This window comes from Eschrichtius robustus, chromosome 4 (genome assembly GCF_028021215.1).
Source record: "Eschrichtius robustus isolate mEscRob2 chromosome 4, mEscRob2.pri, whole genome shotgun sequence".
NCBI classification, from domain to species: domain Eukaryota; kingdom Metazoa; phylum Chordata; class Mammalia; order Artiodactyla; family Eschrichtiidae; genus Eschrichtius; species Eschrichtius robustus.
In genome coordinates, this window is record NC_090827.1 from 29540742 (window position 1) to 29566794 (window position 26053).

Here is a 26053-nt window from a genome sequence, read left to right on the forward strand (position 1 = left end):
AAATACGGAATTTGAAATGTAAAATGAACATTCTGACAGTCGGAGCCAGTTTAGCGTTCCTTATTTTTCAGACCTAATGACTTACTGGAGAGTGTAGAGCAGATATCTTACTTTATGTATTCATGGTTGTGCTGCCAACACGTGGTGATTCACAGCATATTATAGCACTTTTCTTAATGAAGAAATGCTGTCTCTTTTTAGATTTCTCAATAACCCAGGTAAGAGGTTTTAGTACTTCTTTTATAAAATTAGAATATATTTACTCAAAAAGTCAATTAACTTAATCATAGACAGTAAGAAGAGACATTAACAACTAATATCTCAGAGTTTCATTCTGGGGGATTACCTTCAATATCTGTCAAATAATCAAAATCAAAATGAATATCACACATTTACAACCCAAAAAAAGTAAAATAACCAAATAAAATATCTGAGTTAATATGTAATCAAACTTAAAGGAGCTGAACAGTAGCAGGACAGAATTAAGTACAGCTATAAAGGTCCTTGTATATTTAGTATTGCTATTCCTGGTTTTTGGTATTTTCCAGAGATCATTAAAACTCTTATTCAAATACTTATGTTCCACTGCAAATCTTCACAGTCTATAATTCAATAGAAAGATCAAGGGGGAAAAAATGCACGTTTTTCAGACTTCTACTAGCTGTGACATGCAAATACAATGTCATGTTTAACATTCTCGGTACTTGCTCTATTTAAGTTGTGGAAGTATACCACAGTAGCTCAACTTAAAATTCAGTATATTGAATAATAAAGGTACAAAAAATACCTTTTACCTTAAACTATTTTTAATAGTTAACTACTGTTAACTACTTTTCAGAGAAGAATCTAGTCACCTATTTTAACTCAAAAGTCCAAAACTGAAAGGCAATGTTTCCTAAGTTTAAAAACATTACTAATTTTAAGTACAATTTCATTTTGTGTTTCCATTCAAATAATTATCACTTCTTTTTTGGGCCTCTCTTTTGTTTCACCTTTTAAGTTCTAATCTTCTTTTAAAAAGCCTGGGGTATCATGCTACTAATTCCAGAATCTAGGCGCCCTGGCACGCTCCATTTTCCTCAAAGGCTAATGTACAGACCAAGGGAATCTTTAAAGATTTGCTTTGACCATGTGTACTTCCTGACCTTAACTTAGTGCCTTACTGACTTCTCATGGAGTATGAAAGGTACGTATGCCAAGCGGCCTGCTGAGTGAGTGCTGCCAGCCTCTGAAGGGAACTGGAAAAGTGTGGCAGCACCGCAGCGATGAGGAACCAAGTGCCAGGGTGAAGAGAGGTCCTTACACATGGGCTACCTGCCACACGTTACAGACCCTGGCTCTGTACAGCTCACGGTGCCCATCCACCCGTTGAGTGACTACTATAATTCCTCAGTTTTAACTGAATTAGCGGTGTGTGGGAGGTGCTACACAGAATACAATTTATTACCCAAATCGTTTATTCATAAAGTGTTCTTGTGAATCCTATCCTGTTCTATAGCCTGCCGTGTTGCTAACTGCTAGCAACAGAAATAGGAGGAAAGCATGGTCTCTGCTTTAGGAGGTCAGGTGAACGCCCACAGTGCACTGCGACACGTTATTAGAGAGCAAGCAGCGTGGAGCCAGCGGCTGTCAGCTGGAGAGAGTACACCTAGCACACCTCTGCTTAGCTCCGTGTTCAGTAACTTCGTACTGGTAGCTTGAAACCAGTGGTAGGGAAGAGAATTTATACCAACAAAACCTGCAAGTGCTACAAACCAGGGTCTTTTTCCCCCTGCAGTGAAGCACTGTTAAATATTTACCACTGGAAGCAGGTGTTAATAGTCTGGAGAAAGATATTCACCCAAATGGTGATAGTTGAAGGATCCTGAAGGATAAATAAGAGTTCAAGAGAAAGGAGAATTCTCCATAGAAGGAAGAGAATTTTCAAGCACGTGGAGGCCACAAGGATCCATGTTATGTTCAGATGATGGGTCAGAAGTCCGGTGTGAATGGAGTTTGGGTTCACTGGGGTGAGGGCAGGCTGAGAATGAGAAGAGAAGCAGGACATGCCCGGGGCTAAATTGTAAAGGTTTTAGCATAGTAGTAGGGACAAATAAGAAGTTTAGACATTAGCATTCTTATCACAGAGGTACAGAGAACTTACTTTGCACTTACCCACCCCTCTTCAAAGAAAAGAAAAGAGAAAGAAAGAAAAAGATGGACGGATGGTTGTATACAGGGACAGAGATGTGAGAAAGCAAATATAATCGAATGTTAATTGTAGAAAGTAAGTGATGGGTACATGCGTATTGACTATACAATTCTTTCAACATTCCTTTGTTTGAAACATTTCATAATAAAATGTCAAGAAACCCCACTGTATTTGGAAGAAGCTTGGTTTTGAGGGAAAAGGGAGAGAGCAGCTTTAAGAAGAGAGGTCTCTCCATCCCTCCCTTCTTTCGTGTTATATGGGGGATGCAAGAGTTTCCCAAAGGAGGCAATGAAGGAAAGTTCTCAGTGCAGTGACATTCACCCCTTCCCTCCTCCAACCATCTCCAGGGGGAAACTGGACTGGTAAAACAAGCCCAATTCAACAGATTCTAATTGCTTTCAATACCTTTTTTGCAACCGTAAGAAGGGATGATGAACTACCTAAAATTTTTATACATTGATAGATGCCAGGGGCCTGGGGGTGGGGAGGGGGAAAGGGGAGTTAGTGTTCAATGGGGACAGAGTTTCAGTTTAGGAAGCTGAAAAATTCGGGAGATGGATGATGGTGAGAGTTGCACAACAATGTGAATGTACTTAGTGCCACTAAACTGTACAGTTACATATGGTTAAATTGGTACGTTTTATACTATGTGACTTTCACCATTATAAAAAACATTAAAAAATACATGCAAAAAATCTTTTTTATACTTGAAAATCTTATAAAAGAGGAATATTTTCATATCATTAGAAGGTGAAAAAGGAGCTTGCAAAAAATTGAATTGCTTACTCTCTAATGGAAAAAGTAGCAGAAAATTTCCACTTCATTATTATATTGGCCTCAAATGTTTTGCTATTATTTAGGCTTCTTTCTTTAAAGGACTTTTAACTAATACAAGTGTATTCATAGCATATATCTTTAAATGAAATATATTATATTAAAAGGAGTGTGTATACATTAACATTTCACACTTTTTCAATAGAAAGATCTATTTTAAGAACTATATTTTGCTGGCAAGCTTCAAATCTCTTAAACCTTTTAATTCAAATTCTGAGAAAATAATACAGAAAACTCACCACTTTTTCAAATTTTTAAAAAGATAAAGTTCATCTCTGTAAGAAACCTATTCTACTTGAAAGTAAAATTTTATTATGATTCATTATTTTTAAGCAGAGTTTAGACATGTCTCCAGATTTTATTTTTCGACACCATAGGGCAATTACTGAATTTGAATACAGGTTATTGATGGAACAAAGCATAAGGTGCTGAGATAAGAAATATCTTTTGTTGTGTTATATTAAAGACAAAAATTAGTTTGGATTCCTTCCAAAATCAGCACTTTGAAATATGATATAATGCAAAGACAGAATATGTCTTCAGATGCCTCTAAAAACCTTGCATAATTGGTCTTTATGGCTCTTTACAAAGATGGTGAAATTATAAGTATACAGACTGTCTTATTTGGGAAAACACATGTCCCAAATTGACCCCCATTAAGGCTATGAGGCCAAAACATGTACTATAATCCCCAAACCTTATTTTTCTTGTCTTTTCTTTCTCTGACCTAGTTTACCAATAACAGATCTTGAGCATCTATACCTCAGCCAAGCAAGGCTATACAGAAATTACTTAAACATCTACCCAGTTTTGCCCTTGGCTGTGGTGAACTTGACAAGTGCTTCACTATATTTTTCTACACCACCAAGCCCTTGAGTCCTGGGATTTAGGGACAGCACCATAAGCACTGAGAAATTGTGTTCATTCTGATGGACTGGCTTTAAAACTGTGGCCTTTACATTTTTTACTCATGCATCTACAAAAGAATATCCTCCAAAGAATACTATTCTCACCTCCAAGTTTAAATAATTGTAAGGAATATAATGTTGTAAACATTGCCATTTTAAAATGAAATGACTATACTACTTCTTTTAAAAATCAATGGCGTATAAATATCATAGCAATTTCATCCTACCATCATCCATTTAAAGAAAAAAATCCATGAACAAGACATTCATTGATATTTAGAAATCTTACATTAGTCCTTTTTCTTTGAAATTGCATTTCCATTTCCATTTTCCTGATTTTACTTTAGTGAATTATATATTTGTACTTTAAAATATTTTTATCACCACATTATACTTTGCTGCCAAAAATACATTTAGAAATTTAAATGAAATGTGTTTGTTAAAATTTCCTGAGACAATAAGGCCCTAAGCCTTAAAAATTCCTTTGTAATCAATATCACAATTATTAGTAGTACATAACTGAGCTAAGTAGCACAAATATATGATACATTTTTATGAATATTTAAAAAACATAGAAATATAACTTGATTGGAATGCACCCCTTAATGATAAGGATGGGAGGGCGGTTACACTGCCCTGATTAAGGAGACTTCCTAGGCACTGAGTTTTTTCAGCGTCTCTTTGTTTACTACTCCAGGCAGCGTTCATAGTGACTGTGTTTAGGGAGAACCATGCCTTTTTTGTTAAAATGAGAGAAAAGCAACTGAGAAAGAAGAGGTGGGAAAGGAGAGGCTGCAGTGAGCCTTGCAGCTCAGATGAGTTCCCAGGCTGATCATTTTTAGGACATAGGGAAACTGAGGATGTGAAAACGGATTCCCTTACTCTTCTTGAAACTTCTTTGGGTAACCCCAATGGTCCAAATATTCTGGCATGAAGACAGCTGCTCTATCAAGAATTAGATGACTCACTTTCTAGAGGTGACGGTTGTTGGAAGAGCTCCTTGACCAGCCATGACGTGAGAATGCTGCATTGCTGATCCATTTAGGGTCAGTGGTGGTTAAATCTAGTCCAAAGAGACTGGAGGTGATGCCCCGCACGTAATAGCTATATGTATGCTTATGTAGGTTACTCTATTAGGCAGAGAAAAACACCTTTAGGGTAACAGATTTTAAAAATCTCATCTTTTTGAGGATTACGACCTAAAATATTTGGAATACCTTTCTAATTTTAATTCTAACAATAGCATATTACATATCCATAGGTGATAAACCTGGGACATAATGGCTACTCATTCCAAATCACTCCAAACCACATATTCTGAATTTCTTCCATATGCTTTTTTAGCCCAACTAAAATCTCAGCATGTAATAGCATCTACCATGGTGTGATATTTGGCATAAGGCTATTCTGTCTTATATGTCATTTTGAAAGCAACAGATCCTTGAAAATATATATTTTTTTAAATAAAAAGACTCTTCCGTGTAGTGGATTTTCAAAAAGGCCAGTATAGCCTAGACAGTTTCTTCCACCTTCTCTTGTCATAAAACATAACTGGATTCTTCGGATAGGAAGTCTTAAAAATGTACAGACTACTCCCAAGTGTCAAATAACTGTCGTTATTTGGTTATCTTAAATATGTAGTTAAAAGATACTTTCGTTTCCAAGTGTTAATTTGATTCCATGGACTTTTGTTCTCTGAGACGTTGCGTTCCATCTGTTCAATGATTCCTTGGTAGACTCGCAGGAATTGGCTATGAGCATAATTATAACTTGGGTAAAAATTAAAGACTTTAAGGTAGATTAGGAGGCTTCGTTGATTTTTCAAGAAAGTATTATATATTCAGCCTATGTTTCAAGAAACTATCATATATTCAGCCTATGCCATACAGAGGACATTTCAGTTTATTTATATCTACCAAAGTAGAATCTAATAGCATGTGAAATCCCATTTGGATTGAACTCTTTATCATAATAGAAATGCATCAATTTTATAAACTGGCAATGAAAATAAAAGCAAAATGAAATGAAATGACAAAGGTCAAGCTAATAATGTAGATGTATTGTCTATAGGAGAAACAATCGTAATGCCTGGATGTTTAATCTGTCAGGATTATTTTGGATATAGATGAGGATTTAACAGTTGAAAAAGGTATTTATTAAGGACCTAATTGTGCATACATGCTAAATGCTGGAAGAAAGCATTTAGACTAGAATTTAATTCTGGACCCTTATGGATTTATAAATTTATCAAATAGTAGAATGATATTTAAATGTTATCTCTGAAATGACAGAAATTGAAGGAAAAAATAAACCAATATAGTAAAATATCATGTTTGATTGTCCCATGTGTTTGTTATACCCTAGATAGAAAGCTGTGTTATACCCTAGATAGGAAGCTAATTGAGTACCATTTGACAGCACGACAAAAAAACAGGCTGAAGGATGTAATATTGCTCCAGTCGTCTGACAGCAGAGGATGGTCAAGGTGCTGGGCATGTACTGAGCCGATCTGAAATAAAGCCAGTCGAAGATCTTCTGATGCTATTCAAGAGCTAGGCAGGGTGTTTTGTCAGTACAGGGGGGATGTAGTGGAGATTTTGCCCAAAAAGGTAAATAGGGAAATGAGCATCATGTTCTGGCCAATGATCAGTGCACAGGCCTGCAGAGGCAATTGAAACAGACAGAATGGTTCCCAGGTCGTGAGACTTGAACATCACTGAAATATATTATTATCTTATCAGAGGAAAGGGATATGCCAGTCAAAAACTGTACTGGTCAGCTACAGAGGCATAAGAAAGAAGAGAAGCCGAGGCAAACATCTGACGTGTCTAGGCAAGTACTGTCCAGGGGCCAATGGCCTTTAAGTATTCTGGCCTTACAGCAAGACTTCAGACCATAAATACCTGGCTCATCGATTTCTTTTAAGACAAATGAATAAACTGGCATGTGAGAGGCAGAATAGCACAGTGGTGAAGAACTCGTGCTCTGGAGTAAAAGACCTATTGAGTCTCAGCTCCCCTATTTACAGGCTGTGCTACCTTGGATAAATTACTAAGCTTCTGTAAGCCTCCCCCTCCTCATCTAAAATATGAGGAAGGTTCTAAGTGCTTTATCTGCATTATTTCGCTTGGTAAGTTGTCAGCCTAAGGTCATCAGCTGGGAAGTGAGGAACCCAAACCAGGACTCATTACAGTAGCAGGCTGGTGACCTACTTCCCAGGTGGGTGGAAGAATTACCTAAGTTAATTCGTTCATTCATTCTCAACATTCAACAAACACAGGTGCCAGGTACCCTGCTATCTGCTAAAGCACTTAGCATAGATCATTGGTACACAATACTCGAAAATGTTTGCTCTTTCTATTAAGAAGAAGGAAATGCTTGTGCAGAAGTGAATACTCCAGTTCTTCTAACAGTTACATTTCTCACTGTAAATTAAAAGGTTGATTGTGTGATCTTCATTAATATCAAGCTGCCTAAGTTGGGGCCCCAGTCGTGTTTTGTGCCAACCAGGCTAAAGGCTGGGCCCCAGATGGTGGCCAGTTCACTAGGGGAGAAGGGGAGAACCCAGGATGCTGCTGGCTTTGCTTTGAGACAAAAAAATAGACCGCTTCACAAAGATGGGCTGACCGAAGAAAATCAAGATATCTGTTTCTTTAAAATTCTAAGAAAAACTGGAAGAAAGTTTCATAGCTTCTCGTAAGCTAGGAAAGATGAAGGAATAAAAGGGATTTTTAGGAGAGCGAAGATAGAAAAATATTTTTAAACTTTAGATTTTCTGAGCATTCATTAAACATTTTCATATGCCCTTTAAACCTGCCATCTGAGATCAAACAACTATAAAGAGACTGTTTTACAAACTTCAGACTTACAACAATGACTGTCTGCTGTTGTTCAATCAATTATTAATTATTCTCATATAAGTACAACCTTCAGATTAAGAAGTGGGACCCATAAAATGCTTTAGTACAAAGAGAATCACGTAAGCTCTGCCAAAAACACATGAAAACTGGATCTTATTTTCTTATGGTATCAATTTTCAGCAAGCTGACATTACCCCCTGTACTTCTCTCTGTGAAGAACACTTCTTTCATGTGCCAATTACCTCAACCTTGTGTGTGGGAAGTGAAGTTTTTCTAAAATATAGAGATATACATACACACAAAATCTTTGCCTTTTTTGAAAAAAGAGCGCTCTCTACTTTAATACCTTTCAAATAAAGAATACATTAAGGTTTATAAAGCCCATGCTTATTTCCCTTCTTATTATACAACATGGACTTCCTTCTCAAATAAATTTTATAAATACATTTAATCCAAGTGCATGCTTAGATATGCAATAGCTAATGTTTAATATAAGTTGGCCAATGTCACCATAAGTTGAAGGAAAGCTCAAATGCTACAAAAACACAATGATTTTTAACACTGTGAATATTGTATATGTGTATAGTACAGGTGTCTATGGAATACAGTATAAACTTCTAGAATATTATTTTACTGCAAGCATTTTAGCCAATGGTGGACATTATCCAACCAATTAGCTCTAATAGGGAGATGACTGCTTTTTTAACATTTAGTTCGTTCTGCAAAGTCTGCACTTCTGTGCAATGTGAAAATTATGCCAGCTAATATAACTCATTTGTGCAAAATCATGTAGTACAATAAGAAGAGAAAGCAGTACTTTTAATGTCTATGTTACTGCATCATTTAAATTGGCAACTTAAAAAGATTTTAATTATTGTAATCACATACAAGTCAGACTTGATGATACTGACTACAATTTGACGACTAACCAGGTACCTTGTTTGATAGTCCTGGCCCCAAAATATCAACAGCCATATATATGATGGGAGTTCATACCCTAGTACCTAGTAAATGTCTTGTGTATTTTTTTAGACATGTTTCAGTTTTAATGATATACTGGATGTAACTGTTTGTTTCCTTTTTATAGCATAGCCCTGATGAAAAAAAGCAGTTACCTGTACTATAAAGGGTACAGAGTACCAAGGATACGTTTATAGTGACGAAAATGATTTAGCCTCTAAATTACACACTGAAATATCAAGTAATTGAAAAAAATCAACAATAAACTGGAAGGTAATTAACAAAAGCCTGACAAGCAACTACAAAGCCTTTTTACAAAATATTGACTAATCTTTCTTTTTATAGATGTCATCCTTTCCTTTCTCCAGTTACATCATGCAAACTCAGTTATTTTTAAAAGATAAGAGAACTTAACACTGGTGAACTGATACCCATCTTTGCATATAATTTTCTGGAAAAATTATATGGATTTCTCCCACGGCCATACTTCTTAAAGCAGTAAAATACATAAAGTGCTTTTCTTTTCCTTGTCAGAAGTAGAAGAGAACGAGAAAGATGCCCTTTATGTCTCCTCCTTCAGTTATGAAATATTTTATCCCAATTCACACCCTTTCCTGCAAGCCTCTAAATCCTCTGTGAGACCAGCATATTTGAAATTGGTTTCTTCTTGCACTAGACTCTCAGCTTAGTGAAGGCAGAGACCATGTGTTTGTTTGCCACTGAATACACAGAAAAAGATATTTCATGAATAAATATTTTTACATGGAAATAAAAATATAAGATAGAAATATAACATGGTATCAAAATTAGGGTACTCTGAATTTTATTTTAGTTTTGTGCCTTCTAAAAAATGATTTCAATTTTCTTTTTTAGCTATTATAAAAATGAAAACAAAGTTTGCTATTTGCCTCTTTTCAATAATCTGTTTTCTGACAAAGTTATGCCCTAATATTTCACTTTCTGGTTTTCTGGTCAGACTTATATCTCACAGTCATTTTTCTGCATTTGGTGCAAATATTTTAAAATAGCTGCTGCCTGAACTGCTCCACAATCCTGGTTCTTACACTCTCTCCCTCATCACTCCTTTCTCTTTCATGTGTTTGTCTTTTTTCTCCAGCTTCATAAAGAAGGGATAATTTTACAGATCGGTCCTCAGTTTTCTGATATTTCCTTCCACATCAGTAACTTTGGAGGCCTGTTTGACTCTTAGTAGATTCGGCTGTGACTTTTAATTCAAAGCCTCTGTCACCAGACCCGATTTTGTCCCCAGTCTCCAGGGTTCCATTTCCAAATCCTGCCTGGGCATTTCCAGAGTCATGTGTGTCACTTTTACTCAAACTCATGTCTGTCACTGAACTCCTTTCTCCCTGAAACGGATGAAGTTTTTCCGGAAGTGTCCTCATCCTCCTAGGTACCGAGGTTTGAACCATCCAAATCCACTTTTGTTCCCTTTGCCCCACGGATACCATAGTTGTAAGCCCCTTGACCAGCTCTTTGGAATAGCTCCCTTTTCCTTTTATTATTAACACTATCATTGTTCCGATCTAGTCACCTCAACTTTGAAATAGTTAAAAGTTCCTAAATGATACCCCAACGAATCCTTTGTTCTTTCTCCAAGCATTTTCTCGGGAAAAGTATTTGCTTTTTCTCAGATACTGCTCTTACGATGTTACTCCTCTGCTCACCAATGGCAGGTTATGCTTCAAAGTTGATAGAACAAGAATCATGTCGCCACTGTGCTACTCAGGGCTCTTTTTTTGTATGTCTAAACATTTCTTTGTAGTTTTTATATTAACATGTCATATTTTTTCTCCCAAACTGCCAATTATTATCAGACACACAATTTTTTTTTCACATTGGGAACGTGAAATATGAGATGCTGAAATGAGTTGCTCAGAAATGACAATAATTACAGCCACAGGAAGAGCTCTAAGCTAATGGCTCTTAGCGTATGTGCTGCCAGATGCACAAAGCAGAGGGGAATTTTTAAGATGAAATTCATCTCAAACATTCATCATGGCAAATAAATACAGCTTCGGTAGAAAATGATATACCCGAACCCTATATAGTGGTATTCCTCAAGGACCCATAAGATGCCACGCTAGTCCTACTAATTCCCAACTATGTACTTTAAAAAGTTCTGTACGATTTTTTAAAGCTAAACAGAAAGCAGTGGGGAGACACTCTGGAACCCGTGATATTAGATCTGAAGAATTATCTAATAATTCAAAGCAGATGATGGGAGATAATTTTCTTGTATACAATTTAGATGGTTTCGTAGAGGCATGCAAAAAACTGCTCTGATCCCATATTCAGTGACTTGCCTGTGGTTAACATTAGGATAAGGCAAAAATGTGGATAAAGGATAAGAGTTCCACCATGTGGTTTGCTCCTTAGATGAAAACAGAGACATAAATTCTAATTTAATATTAAGTCTTTCCAGGGCAGCCTGAAACTATATTTGGCTTAAAATGTATTAGTTTTATTATTTTTTTCTTTCCTTTCTTATTCTACAGGATTTCAGTTTTACCTCCACAATTCTTTCCCGTTAGCCAGACTTACCACATACCATAGTTTCAAATATAACTTGTATATATATATAGATAGATGGATAGATACAGATAGATATATAAAGTGATCTCAGAGTCTAAGATTTTAGAACTAAAAGAAAGTTCCAAATAAATATTTCTAACTCATGAAACTGTCATTAGGTTTCTAATGCTTACTGCTATCCCAGACTTCCTTATTGTAATAATGAACAGTAAAGAAAGTTCTGTGATGCAGAGTGCTTGATTTCTGTCAGCTCCCCCCAACCCCCCGCCAACACTTTGGGATCACTTACTAATCTTTGGTCTGAAATGAGTCTTCTTCCTTAATGAGAATCAACTACCAAATGAGATACATCTACTTGGATTTCTTCCTTCTTTGAAATGTTCTGGTGAATAACAAACCCAAATTGAAACCAGACTATCATTTTATCATCCAAAATCAGAAGTGGAAACAGGAATCAAAGACCCCAATACATATAAACTAGATCCTCAAAAGACATTCACTTGGCATTAAACCGCTTCAAAACTTTACAAGATAAAAGAAGTTTGGTATTTTATTTTCAACATAAAGGAACCATGGACCAATATAAAACAGTGATCTTTTTTTCTAGATAGGCTATCAAATTCCTTTATTTGTAAGGCAGAAGCTAAGGAGGAGAGATTCATGACGTGATTTCTACCCAGCAGAAGCCTAGGCGAGCCAGGAAACTCTTTGTCTGCTCAGATACAATAAAAATGTTCACATTATCAAACACATAACTTCTTGGAGTAAATTTAGGTTAACAGAGTAGAACAAAACTATTGTATTTGCTTTGACTTTCATGGCCTAATAATAATGTAAAAATCTTTTTTTTTAAATTTTATGGATATTTAACAGAACGAACTAAAGTATAAGTTTAGCTATCAGTGTTGTTCTGTTAAAAAATAAAAGCATCATGCTGTTTAAAAAAAAAAAAAATGCAAGCACTGTAATCACAGGTTGTGGAAAGTTCAAGAGCCTGAGAACCAGGCAGACGTTCGTTGGAATCCAGGCTCCATTACTTCACTAACTCTGTGACCTTAGGTTTTAACCTCACTGCCCTGAGTCTGGCTAGCTTCATATGTAAAACTGGGATAATCATAGCACCTATACCAAAAAGTTGTTTTGAGGATTAGAGATAGTATAAATCACGTAGCAAATTTCCTTAAAGTAAATGATAGTTAATAATTACAAATTTTTGTTGGTCAAAAGGTACAATTAGCAAAGAGTTAATACATATAAACGACTTAGAATGATGCCTAACACATAAGTGTTAGCTGCTGCCATCGTCACCGTTAAGTGGTAAAGGGGAGCTGACAGAACATAAAAGAAAAGAAGCAAAATTAATCCCACCTATACTCCTCGAGGACAGGAGGAGAATTCCTGTCTGCAATAGACTTTATAAACACGAAGAAGTCATCTTGATAAGATACACAGATAGGCATGGTCTGTAAAGACACCATGACTACCTTGGATTTTGCAGCTGATGTTGGATACTAAGCAAAATACTGAGAAGGGTTTGATAAGAACTCATCAAGAGATGGTTCCCCTTTAGAAGGAGCAGGAAGTGCTTTAATTAAGTCCTTTGATGTCTTCTGATTACTGCTTTCACCTTTGGAGCCAACCACAAGCCCAGGAGCCTGATAGGCAGAGCAGAGGGCCAGCCCCCAGAGAGAGACAGACTCTGCAGGCTGCCTGAAGGAGGAACAGGGTGGGAGAACTGGAACCTTTATCCTAAGGTTGAAAATAATGTCACACAAAAAAGAAAAAAACCCTTAAATATATGTTCTCAATAAACTATTGTTCCAAAAAGAGTTAAAGAGTTCTGGGAAGATTTATAAGTTGTTCTTTGAGTACCTTTGAGGAAATCCATAATTTTTGTGTCCTGTTAAAATAAAGCACTAAAGAACATTTCTGATGATTTACTCTGAAATGTATAATATTCTAAGTTAAACATATTTTTTAATTAAAACTTTTACTTCTCTTTTCTTTTTTTTTCCTTAGAGGGTAAATTTGTGAGATTTGAACTGAAAAATCCCATATTTTAGTCCTGCTGTTTCTCTGCAGGACTAACCTAAGATTTAAGCATGGTAGTAAGATTTCACTGGTCTGCTTAGAAAGAAAAAATTCTTCCAAGTGCCTTGAAAAGGACATGCACTCCTATCATTGGAATAAACAGGCTTAAAAGCAACTGCTGATGAGCACAGCACATTGATTGGAACTAATAATTTTAAAGCAGAGGAAGTTCCAAAATATATCCTTTCATGTAAGTGACTGAATGGGTGGATAAAGAGAACTCACTGTAAGTCAAGTAAACACTGAGGTGGTCTTGGTAATACTACTTGCACTGTTGAAATGTGCAGATACTTTTGGCTATAGGACCTGGAAGCACATAGTAGGTACTCAATATATATTTGCTGAATGAGTGGGTTAACATATAATTACAATCGTATGCAGGTTTATTTATTCTATTGAATATACCATATGTTGTGTATTTAATATGTTGTCTATACTATAATTATTGGTCAATAAACCTGACTAAAACAGAGATTTGTTAACAGAGACGCATCACTGCATTAATGCTAATTAATCTTTCTTTTGAGGAATAACAGGAACACAGTGAAAGGTATCTACTGCAAAATGTCTGTTGACTTTTAAGATTTAGATTCCACCAGGTTAGTATTCTTTCTTGAGGAAAAAATAGCCTCTTCCTAATCTTCCACTAGGAAGGTTAATATCTCTTAAAAGATATCACTATCCCTGGAAAAGTTATTGATGGCAAACTGTGGCTATAACATATGAAACATCTAGAATCTGGATAAAGCACAGAATATCCACTGAGCTTCTGAATATTTTAAAATATATCAATATATTTACTGAAGTAAGTTCTTACTTAAACCATGAGATGGTTGGAATAGTTGTACACTTTAAATTTACCTAAGTATGTACGGACACTTTTATGTATGTATGTATGTATTTACCTAAGTATATACTCTCTATTAATATGAGTGTACGGACACTTTTATTTTACTTTTGCCTACAGAGTTAGGTACTCTGCATTCATAGATGTGACCTGTATTAAGCCCAAGTAAATATTAAATCATGCTGTTCAGATAGTAACTTTTGGAAAGGGCCACCTTCTTGCTTCACTTTACCCAAGTGCAGCTTTTAAAGGTAAAAATTTTATCAATTTAAACTTGCCACAGTATCTAGTTTCCACTGCCACCTTCCCCCTTTACTTGACAATTTGTCTTATTTTATTGATATTATATGTTTACGCATCCGTCTCTCTAACCAGACTGCAACTTCTTCTTAGGTCTTTAATGCATTTCGGAATCCCGAGTGCCCTGTGCAGAGTAGGTACTTAGTAAATGTTTATGGAAGTGAAGTTTGCACTTTCCTCCTCCAACTAAATTTTTTTGTAAGTTTCCATTCATTTTGGGGTCCTTTTGTAAGAGCCAGAGTAATTTTTGCTATCTTCATTGACCTCATGAATCTTTTGTCTTTTATAGAAAGTGTATTCTTCAAGGGTAACTGAATACCAAATAGTATCTTAAAAAACAACAATAAAAAAACCTCATAGCTTATTCATTAATTATTATAGACATGAAAAGATACTGGGGTTGACATAAATACCAATATATCAATGTGTAAGTATCTTCTTTTTTCATAGACATCAAAATTTGAATAATTGACAGAAACAACCTCACTAAAAGAGCCAAAAAACTCACTTAGCAATGTGAGCTACCGAAAGATGTTTATTAAAGTAGTTCACGGATTCAACTATGTTTTCAGGGTAAGGGGAAAATTCTCTCAAGTTTTTTCTTACATTTCTTCAAAGCAACTAGAAAATATAATAATATCTTTCATTCTCAACAGTATGTTATGATTTACACAACTAAATCTTAGAAATTTATTCTTAGGGTTACCTACGAGACGCCAAGTAACTACTTGGCAAACAGCATTAGCACAAAGGCTCAAGGCTCTTACCATCAAATCCATCTTCTTCTGACCCTAGTTCATCATCTGAGCAGATGTTGAGGACATTTACCAGCATCTCAGTCACTAAAGAGAAAAAGGAAAGAAAGAAGGAAAGGAAAAAAAAGTCTATATTTTCTACTATAACCTTAATTATTACTCTGGCACTGTTACTGAGCAGGCTTAGCAATAACATTCTTACCTGTATTCAAGATGGAATTTCCTGCAAGTAGTTTCTATAAAATTCAGACCATAAAAGATAACAGGCTTTGTGTTTCTATGCAGACTTTATATTTTTAAAATTATTAGCTCATGCCTACAAAATCTAATGGTAACATTTCCAGCCATAGGTCAATAGACAGTGGACAAAAGAAAAATGTGGATATGAATATAGTATAATCTATGAAGGAGAAAATGGTTACTTTTGAATTTTTATTTATTTGTACAATGATGCTGCTAGATTTAGACCAGATTACAAACTTTATGTTCACAGGGACCGAGTGAATGCTACATCTCTTTTTAAATTTTTTAGTCCCCCAGAGAACCCAGCATAGTGATAGAAACGTGGTTTTGTGTTTAAGAAAAACTGATGATTGATGAACTAATATATTTGAGGTAGTTGTGAGAATATTGATTTTAAAAAATGAATGTGTTGATATATATATATATATATATACACATACACAACATTAAATTTCATTTTCAAAAAGGTTTTACAAATGAAGCTCAGGTAAGTTTAATAAGAAATTTACTTGAGTAAATAGATTATAAGAGGGCTGTATAAAAGCATTATACACAGAAAATTAGTACTGCAACACTTTACACTAAGTTACATGTTATTTGCATTGAACGTTTTAAAAAATTAGGTTGGGTTCTATCATGAATGTGAAAAGAAGCCTGTCCACTATTTCTTCAAGAGTTACTTTTTAAAATCAGTGTTCTTCTAGTGTTGAAGATATATGATAAAGAGTAAAACTTCACTGGAGCCAGCATTAACTCAGAGCTTCAGTTTAATTATCAAAAGTAAATTATGTACACACTGCTATATTTAAAATGGATAACCAACAAGGACCTACTGTATAGCACAGGGAACTCTGCTCAATGTTATGTGGCAGCCTGGATGGGAGGGGAGTTTGGGGGAGAATGGATACATGCATATGTATGGCTGAGTCCCTTCGCTGTGTATCTGAACTATCACAACATTGTTAATTGGCTATACTCCAGTATAAAATATAAAGTTAAAAAAAAAAGAAAAAAAATGTAAATTATGTACATGAATATATTAATACATTCCTTTATAACAGATGTTCAAAATCTGAATAATTAATGGAAACAACCAAAATGAAGGGTGTTCAAGGGTAGTTGTCAGGATTCTCAGTGCTTCTGTGTCCACGCTGTGATCTGATGGGTGCAAGGAAGTGGTGACATGGAGTAGTACTGGGGACATTTATCAGAAACTACTAAAATTTACTTTTGACTTATTTTGGTGTTGAAAGGGAAGACTTCTTTGCTGACAATTCATAGATTCCCGGCTTTAATTGTTTTTAGAATATTTAAAGAAAAAATACATTGACTGTAGGAAAATAAATACTACACATATTAATATATTACACGTATGTATTAATATAAACAAACAAATATTTCAGAGGAATGTACAGCTTTTCTCTAAAATCCCCCCATAAGACATCATTTTTCTGAAACACGTGCAAGCTCTTATGCTTATTACAATGCACATTCACCTTCTCTGTGATGCTCAAGATGTTGCATGAGGAATGATCCAGATATCACCATTAAACCTCCTGAACCGAAATCTCAAGTTCAGTGGGTGCAGGCCTTTCCTCAAAATTTTTGCTGAAGTTTAGGTCAAAATATAAAAACCAAATAAAGGGAGAAGGAAGGAAAGAAGGATAAGGCCAATTCTTCTGTAAACCTGGGGCACGCTAATAAACAACTTTTTAAATGTAAATTTGTCTCACCTTATACTAATGGCCACCATATTTAAAATGAACTATTTTTTTGTTATTGTACATGTTGTGTTTCAAAATATTGTAGCCATTAATCACTTTCGTACAATGATTATTATTAACATCAGAAATGTGAGGAAAGCATGGTTATCTCAGGCTTTTAATTTGACCAGTAGTCTATAAAATAAAATTGTACTTTTGAATTATAATGCAAAGGGGTAAGAAAAGAAGGTAGCCATTATAGCTTGAAGCCAATCAAAACTATGAATCTGTTATTTTTTAAAGGGTTGGATTATTCTAATGAGGTTATATAAATTATCCTAATATTCTTCATTTCTTTTATTTCCCCTTAATTCCACTCATTGCATGTCGTTAATAGCATGTACAGTGACATACTTTCAAATCACTGCTCCTACGGTGAAGCTTGTGAGTTTTACTGGTTAGGCTAAAGTGTTTCTCTTTCTGACTGTTTCATGGTAAAAAAGGCCACATTACCTCTCCTTCCTTCCCATACCATTTTATTAAGAATATCTCAGGATTCCACAACACACCTTTTTCCCCAACAAATGGCAGGGACCAAGTGAAAACATCCATGAAATTTGGAAGCCAGTATGGATGAGGAGAACAGTTGAATTGCCTGATATTCATGACATTGTTCTCATACTTCAATACTGCAGCTGAAAACAACAAAAAGAAGGACATTAGATTCACAAGCACATATTTCTGCTTCTACACATGGCTTGAGTTGATCAAGAAAATTCAACTATATATTTGACTTAAGTTCCAAAACATCAAGGCAAACAGCTTCATTGGTCATGAATGTTTATCTAGTTATGGATTTAAACTTCATTCAGTGTAATATCTAACTGTACAATGTATGAATACTATACATGAAATGGCATTATAATTTGGCAAATATTTATATAAGATAGTTAATCAAATGTCAGGAATTGGATCAAGCTCCTTTCGCACCCAAGAACATTTTAGTCTTATTTAATACCTGGTGACACTAATAAAAGTGGCATAGCTAAGTTAGTGTGATATAATTTAATAATATCCTCAAATATTTGAACAGAATTTATATCTATTGGTTTTAAAGCACACTTTTTTCCAGTACAACTCACAACAGTTGTACAAAATAGTTTAAATTAGACTGCACTCTTGACTTAATAAAGTAAAATGTTTGGACTGAATCCTGCCTTAAATAATATGCTGATGTCTGACTCCACCCTTGACTTCTGAAAAGGATGCACCGTCCACAAGAATAGGAAAATCAATCTGCCTGCTTCACTCCGCTTTGCCTGGTATCTGTAGGTTGGATACACACTCACATGGGATGTTATGGTTGCAGAGATGTTAAGAGCATAGCTAGTCTCACTTCTAACCAGGTTCAGAACCTCATGTATAGCAATCGGGACGCAGGGTGAGCAGGTGTCCGTGAATACTTTCAGTGAAGCAAAAGCTACCTGTTTTAATAGGGTCATCTCCTCTATGGATAGACAATTTTAAGTTGTAGGAAATTCTCAGGGTGAATTTAAACCTTCTTTACTACTTACTGATCCTAGTTCTGCCTTCTGGAAAAATACAGATCAAGTATACTTCTGTTTCTAAACGACAGTCCTTTAAATATTAAGAACAATACTCTCATACTGTACCTTGCTGAGCTTTGGCAAGATTTTACTGTTATTATCCTATCATAGCATGATTAGCATTATATTAGCAGAAACTATTGAACAGATCCTAGATGCTGTCAAATGAGTTCTTCTTGGTTTTGTTTGGGGGTTTAAAATACAGAAAAATTAATCATCTCATGACTTTTTAATTTTTAGACGGACTTTTATATGTGGAAGATGTTATAGCATGTGATTGCTATGCATAAAGATAGCCCTTAAAAATCTATTTTTTTTGAAAAGTTCCTGGGAGTTTACTGGGTCTGAGCTTTGCATGAATGTCTGCACTAATATCTTACTCAACTACTTATCGATATCTTTAACATAACATTGCTTTCATAACTCTGCATTTTCCTTCCACCTGGAATGTTTTCTCAGAAACCTCAGAATTTCCAAATTCCTCCCATCCTTCGGTGCCCAGCCCAAACACTATCCCCTCTGTGAAATCTTTTCTGATTTCCTCTGGTGGATGTCTCTCCTCTGAATTCCAAAAGCCCTTGACTTACAGCTCTATTTGCATTTATTATTCAATTTTGATCATAGCTATTCTATGTATATATGTATATATCCAACGTCTCCCTACGGCTGTAAGGACAAGTACCATACAGCAGGCTTCCTATCATTATGTTTCCTATACCACCTTCTTAGCATAGATGCTCAGAGGCTAAGGATACATCTTGATATTTCCCCTATAATCTTTTTCAAGAAAATTCTTCCTAATCCCTTTGACCCTTTCTCATATGAGACAGCTTCTGGAGCCTTTCCCCCATCTTGCTTATCCTATTCTGGATGCATGCCACATCAGCAATGCCACTGTTAAAGTGTGTCTCAGAACTAATATAATCTTGGTGGGGTTGATCAGTGCAGAGCATGGGAAGGATGTATAGTTTTCTGTGATTTGCATACTACATACATCATATTGCAGCTGAATAATAAGCGGATGTTTTCAGCAGCGTGAAGTTAACAAAAATCATACTTGAGAACAGTGAGGTTTTTTTCCTTTGAATCGTATTTCAGGCTGACCAACCCAGTTCCAGGGAACAGAATCACAGATGGTTTGGGGACAAGAATTGCAGATAATGCAATCCACACTGATATGGAGGGAGTTACTGTCTTCTTCCCATGGAATCTGAATCCTGCATACACTTCTGTAAACCTGTTCTTCTTTGCATTATCCTATCATTTATGCGATATGTCACTTGGCCTAAGGATACATTCACATAGTATTAGAAACATGCAAAGTGAAAAAATCATGGCAAATTACAATATCAGTACTTCGGATCTGCCAGATGGGAAAGGTGAAGTACTTCCCGCTTTTGCTAACGGCTCCCTGAGCACCTGCTTCATGGAAAAGGTCTTTACCATTTTTGAATACTGCATATTATTAGCAGAAATGGATCCTCCCATCTTCAAAAGGATCTCTTAAGGTTCTAAGTTGTCTTTTTGAAGAGTAATTTCTCCTCTGAGTCCATTCCCCGACTTTTTATTAGTGTTAGGTTGGTACAGCAGGAAGAAGGAAAATAAGTGTTATAACTGACAGTACCCCAGATGAAAGAGAGAGACTTTCCACAATATGTCACTTAATCCTTACTACAAATCTGAGAAACAGATGTGACTGCCCTCATGTTATAAACTAAGGATTTGAGGTCAAGAAATGAAGTGACTTTCTCAGAATCATGCAACCAGGAACTAACTGGAAGATCTCACTCCTATTTAAACTCAGCTTCTACTGACACCAAATCCATTCCCTTTCCACCATTCCCTCTCTCTCTCCTAAATTATAAATGTATGAATTCTAGTCCCAGCTGTTATACTAATTATTAACTTTGAATATGGTATTCATAATTGAAGAGGTTTTCGCTTTTTGCCAAAATACATGTTTGAGAAAAGTGAAATAGGATGCGCATTCACAAGCGTGGATAAGGTTTATCCACAATAGAGAAAGCAGAAGTTCTGTTTTGTAGCTGGTGAGACAAAGCATTTATTCATTCGACATTGGCTCAACACAGTTTATCTGCCTGCCTACTGATAAAGCAGATGCTGTTTACAGATTTTATTTTTGCTTATTAACAGCAGAAATAATACCATTTAACAGCCTACGTTTTCTAAGCATCTGCTCTATACCAGGCACTATATTTGGTCTTTTATAATCACAAATCTTTCCAATCTCTCTCAAAAGTGATTCTTACTTGCATTTTCAAAATAAGCAGAGAGGTTATTTGCCCAAGGTCACACATGAGAAGCAGCAAACCTCAGTTTGGGTTTGAATCTGAAGTGCCTCAACTTTCCAGTATTCCACAATATTCTCACCTTTCTCCTTCCACATTTATTCTTTTTTTTAAAAAAAGGAGCACTGGACTGGAAGGTGGAGACCGAGAGATGTATTCTGTCATGAATTACAAGACACAAGGTCACTTCACGTCTCTGTGTCTAAATTACCTCACCTCACTACATGGATTTATCCAGATAACTTACACGACCTCTTCCATATCCAAATGATGTTCACAAACTTCTGGAGAAAGATCTCATCATTAACACAAAGACTGATGAATATTCTCAGTAATTCTAAGAGGTTATTAATAGAACTTTTTTCCTATTTTTCTATAAAAACAAAAATCAACAAATGGGACCTAATGAAACTTAAAAGCTTTTGCACAGCAAAGGAAACCATAAACAAGACCAAAAGACAACCCTCAGAATGGGAGAAAATATTTGCAAATGAAGCAACTGACAAAGGATTCATCTCCAAAATTTACAAGCAGCTCATGCAGCTCAATATCAAAAAAACAAACAACCCAGTCCAAAAATGGGCAGAAGACTTAAATAGACATTTCTCCAAAGAAGAAAGACAGATTGCCAACAAACACATGAAAGAATGCTCAACATCATTCATCATTAGAGAAATGCAAATCAAAACAACAATGAGATATCATCTCACACCAGTCAGAATGGCCATCATCAAAAATCTACAAACAATAAATGCTGGAGTGGGTGTGGAGAAAAGGGAACACTCTTGCACTGTTGGTGGGAATGTAAATTGATACAGCCACTATGGAGAACAGTATGGAGGTTCCTTAAAAAACTACAGATAGAACTACCATACGACCCAGCAATCCCACTACTGGGCATATACCCTGAGAAAACCATAATTCAAAAAGAGTCATGTGCCAAAATGTTCATTGCAGCTCTATTTACAATAGCCAGGACATGGAAGCAACCTACCTTTCCATTGACAGATGAATGGATAAAGAAGATGTGGCACGTATATACAATGGAATATTACTCAGCCATAAAAAGAAACGAAATTGGGTTATTTGTAGTGAGATGGATGGACCTAGAGTCTGTCATACAGAGTGAAGTAAGTCAGAAAGAGAAAAACAAATACCGTATGTTAACACATATACATGGAATCTAAAAAAAAAAAAAAAGGTCATGAAGAACCTAGGGGCAGGACGGGAATAAAGACACACATCTACTAGAGAATGGACTTGAGGATACGGGGAGGGGGAAGGGTAAGCTAGGACAAAGTGAGAGAGTGGCATGGACATATATACACTACCAAACGTAAAACAGATAGCTAGTGGGAAGCAGCCGCATAGCACAGGCAGATCAGCTTGGTGCTCTGTGACCGCCTTGGGGGGGTGGGATAGGGAGGGTGGGAGGGAGGGAGACGCAAGAGGGAAGAGATATGGGGACACGTGTGTGTATGTGTATAGCTGATTCACTTTGCTATAAAGCAGAAACTAACACACCATTGTAAAGCAATTATACGCCAATAAAGATGTTAAAATAAATAAATAAATAAATAACTTTCATTTAAAAATGCAAGTGCAAGAATATATATTCTTTTTTCTTCAGCCACATAAAATACTCATGCAAATATACTTCTCGAATAATCTTACATGAATAACGTATGAATTTTGATTTTTTGCATAATAAATATATATGTTGCAAAAATACATGAAAAACATTAAACCAGAACAGTCCCAAATATTCCGTCATGAAATTCACAGTTAACATTTCACGCTCCACCCCTGCCACCCTCCTCTGACTGCCGCTGGAGTTACAGCACTTAGCTGAGCCCTAACACGGTGCTCTCCTCTGAAGTACTGGAAAGATGTTTACCTCCAGTGCATATAAATAATACAAATGGTTGTACTTCAAGAATCACTCGAGACCACCTCCTGAGACCTTGTCTGAGAAATAGAGAGAGGAAAAAAGAACAAAGTCTACCATCAAGGAACTCCTCTATTCCGCTGGCAATTACACATGACCTCATGTCCTTTACCAATTGTATCAGAGGCCTGGAGAGGGATTATGACACATATACGGGCCTTAGGTTATTAACCGTTGTTCAGAGCAGACCAGACAGCACAGAAACAAATGCTCTTTTGTTGCACATGCAGGGGTGAAGAACAACCAGAAGAAATCTGGTATAATAGAAGGAAGATTAATCCCCATGAGTCTGGAGACCTAACTGCCAGTTCTTTCTCTGATGTCAAAATTATAGTTGCAAAGTTATGCAATTAGTTGGTCCCATCATGCTTATGTAAAAGATATAAAAATCAGTGATAAAGAGACAGCTCCTACTAGGGAATAGGGAAGGGGCACTGGACCTCTATCATTTCTAGTGATACCACAAGGCCCTCTGAATATAGTGAAGCCCGAGGAATAGAATCTAGATCTTCATTCAATCCTCCGTCTATCAAACCATGCACTAAATTGCTAGGCCATATCCAAATCTGTAAATTAAAGGGGTCTCTCCTACTTTAAAATTTAAAATTTTGATGAGACACAAAAACCAGTAGTTCACAAAAACTTGATAACATTTCGCAGCATCTTCTTTGCAATTGCCATCACCAGGAAAGCTGATGACAGGGCAGTAAATGACAAAAATAGAAAGGTCAAAGAGAGCTTCCAGTTTAACAGAAGTTATCAAAATATTGCTAGCAAGATGCATTGACTAGCTCACCGAACTAGTCAATGGGTTCAACACATTCCAAGTCAATTTTTTTTAAAAAATTAATTAATTTAATTTATTTATTTTTGGCTGTGTTGGGTCTTCGTTTCTGTGCGAGGGCTTTCTCTAGTTGTGGCAAGTGGGGGCCACTCTTCATCGCGGTGCGCGGGCCTCTCACTATCGCGGCCTCTCTTGTTGCGGAGCACAGGCTCCAGACGCGCAGGCTCAGTAGTTGTGGCTCACGGGCCTAGTCGCTCCGCGGCATGTGGGATCTTCCCAGACCAGGGCTCGAACCCGTGTCCCCTGCATTGGCAGGCAGATTCTCAACCACTGCGCCACCAGGGAAGCCCCCAAGTCAATTTTAAGAGGAACACAGAGCTCCTTTTCTGAAAGCCTTCAGATTAGTAACTGTGATGTTCCCGACATACCTCAGGCATTCTCAACACTACTAGGGCTGTTCTAAGATAGAGGAGAGAAGAGCTCAAAAGAAGGGAAATGATAAATTTTACTCTTTTCACCCTTCTGCTAACGTTTTTTATCTCAACTCTAATTGACCATCCACTCCCCACTACAAAAGATGGGACAGAGGGACAGAAAAGAAACAAAGATGAGAGGAAAGCAAATGAAGGCACTTCAGAATCCCTGGAAGCCATCCAGAAAAAGCGCAAAAAAAAAAAAAAGTATAAGAGGCCCAGGATGTTTTTTCCTTTCAATTCTTCCACCCTCAGATACCCTAGTAGAAAACGTAGCATCAGTGTGTTCTTTTGGCAAAGTCCTACTATCACAGAAGGAGACATGACAGTTTGATGGATAAAATTCTCGAGGTAGGACTATATACTCATAATGTCCTTTGGCAGAATTTTAAGATTATGTTGGTATGCTGCATGAAAGGGTCTTCTCTCTGGGAGAGATGCTACAGGTTTTTAAAAATCTGTATGTTCCCATAAAGATCACTTAGGGGAGGGTACAATTTTCGTTTAAAAACTTGAGAAGATATATATGTACATTCACATATATGGTTATTGTAGTACATGTTATAGCATCTATAAACATAATCTCTACGATTCCTTCCATTTAGAAATTTGACTTCTCACTCCTGTTTCCTTTTTTTTCTTCTCAATGTCCTATACTTGCCTGATGGATTCTGTTTTAAGAAGATTCCTTTTTTTATTATTAGTGACCTAGGTAAAGGGACCTAGGTCAAAGGAAATTTACCAATTCATGAGGGTTACTGTATTTGGTGAGCAAGGGCTACACTTGTAACTCCCTTTTACTCTATGGCTCATAAGGTTAGGCTCAAAGTAAGTGTTCAAGGCATTTACGAAGATGGAGTTCAAGTCTTCAATTTATAGGTAATTTTTAGGTAATTCTGTCATAATGATATTTTTCAGTATGTGTTTCTTGAGAAATTTAATGTTTAAATTGCTCAATTCAATACTTATCAGAGTGTATTTCACAGGCACATGCTCAGTAACTTCTACATAATGACTGAATTTCAACCAACCTGAAATATTTTAGAATTACTGGATACAAACAGTAGTTATATATAATTTTCTTGAAGGTATGAGCTAATGATTTCGTACTTATTGAAATACACGTGTGTGTGTTTCACGTGTTTCTGTATATAATCCTTTTACGCCCACAACTAACCCTTGTTCCTCCTCTTACCTTGTACATGCCTCTTTCATGGCACCTATAACACCTTCTTTAACTTTGCCACAAGTCTTCTACATAAATGTGGATGATATTATCTTACATGAAGGAAGGTGACTGTACTAGATGTATCTATTATCTGAGCCAATCTAATGGTTATGTCTGTGTGTGTGTGTGTGTGTGTGTGTGTGTGTGTGTATGTATGCATGAGTGTGTGTGTGTTATGTGTTTCCCTTCTTAATAATGCATTAGTAAATTCTGAATCAGGTATTATTCAAATACAGAATTTTGAGTAAAGTAAGTGGAAGGCAGATGATAGAAGGAATGAAGAAGGCATAGATCTCTCTTTTTTTTTTTTCTTTTATTGTGCTTTGTACCATACCTGGCACATGGTTGATGCTCAACAGTGTTGGCTGAAGAAAAGATCTAATGAAAGGAAATAGAGAAAAGAAAGACAAGATGGAGAAAGAGAGGAAGGAAAGAAAGAAGGCAGGCAGGCAAAAAAAG

At 36.2% G+C, this 26053-nt stretch overlaps 1 protein-coding gene across 1 annotated transcript in view; it reads right to left on the minus strand.

Annotated features, from left to right (window-relative positions):
• PPP3CA (protein phosphatase 3 catalytic subunit alpha) overlaps positions 1 to 26053 on the minus strand; it is a 303007-nt gene that overhangs the window by 16460 nt on the left and 260494 nt on the right. The window contains exons 9-10 of the mRNA XM_068542501.1: positions 17815 to 17940; positions 15312 to 15386 (exon numbers count right to left, since the gene is read on the minus strand). Coding sequence (XP_068398602.1) covers positions 15312 to 15386; positions 17815 to 17940 — 201 coding nt within the window. The remainder of the gene's footprint in view (positions 1 to 15311; positions 15387 to 17814; positions 17941 to 26053) is intronic.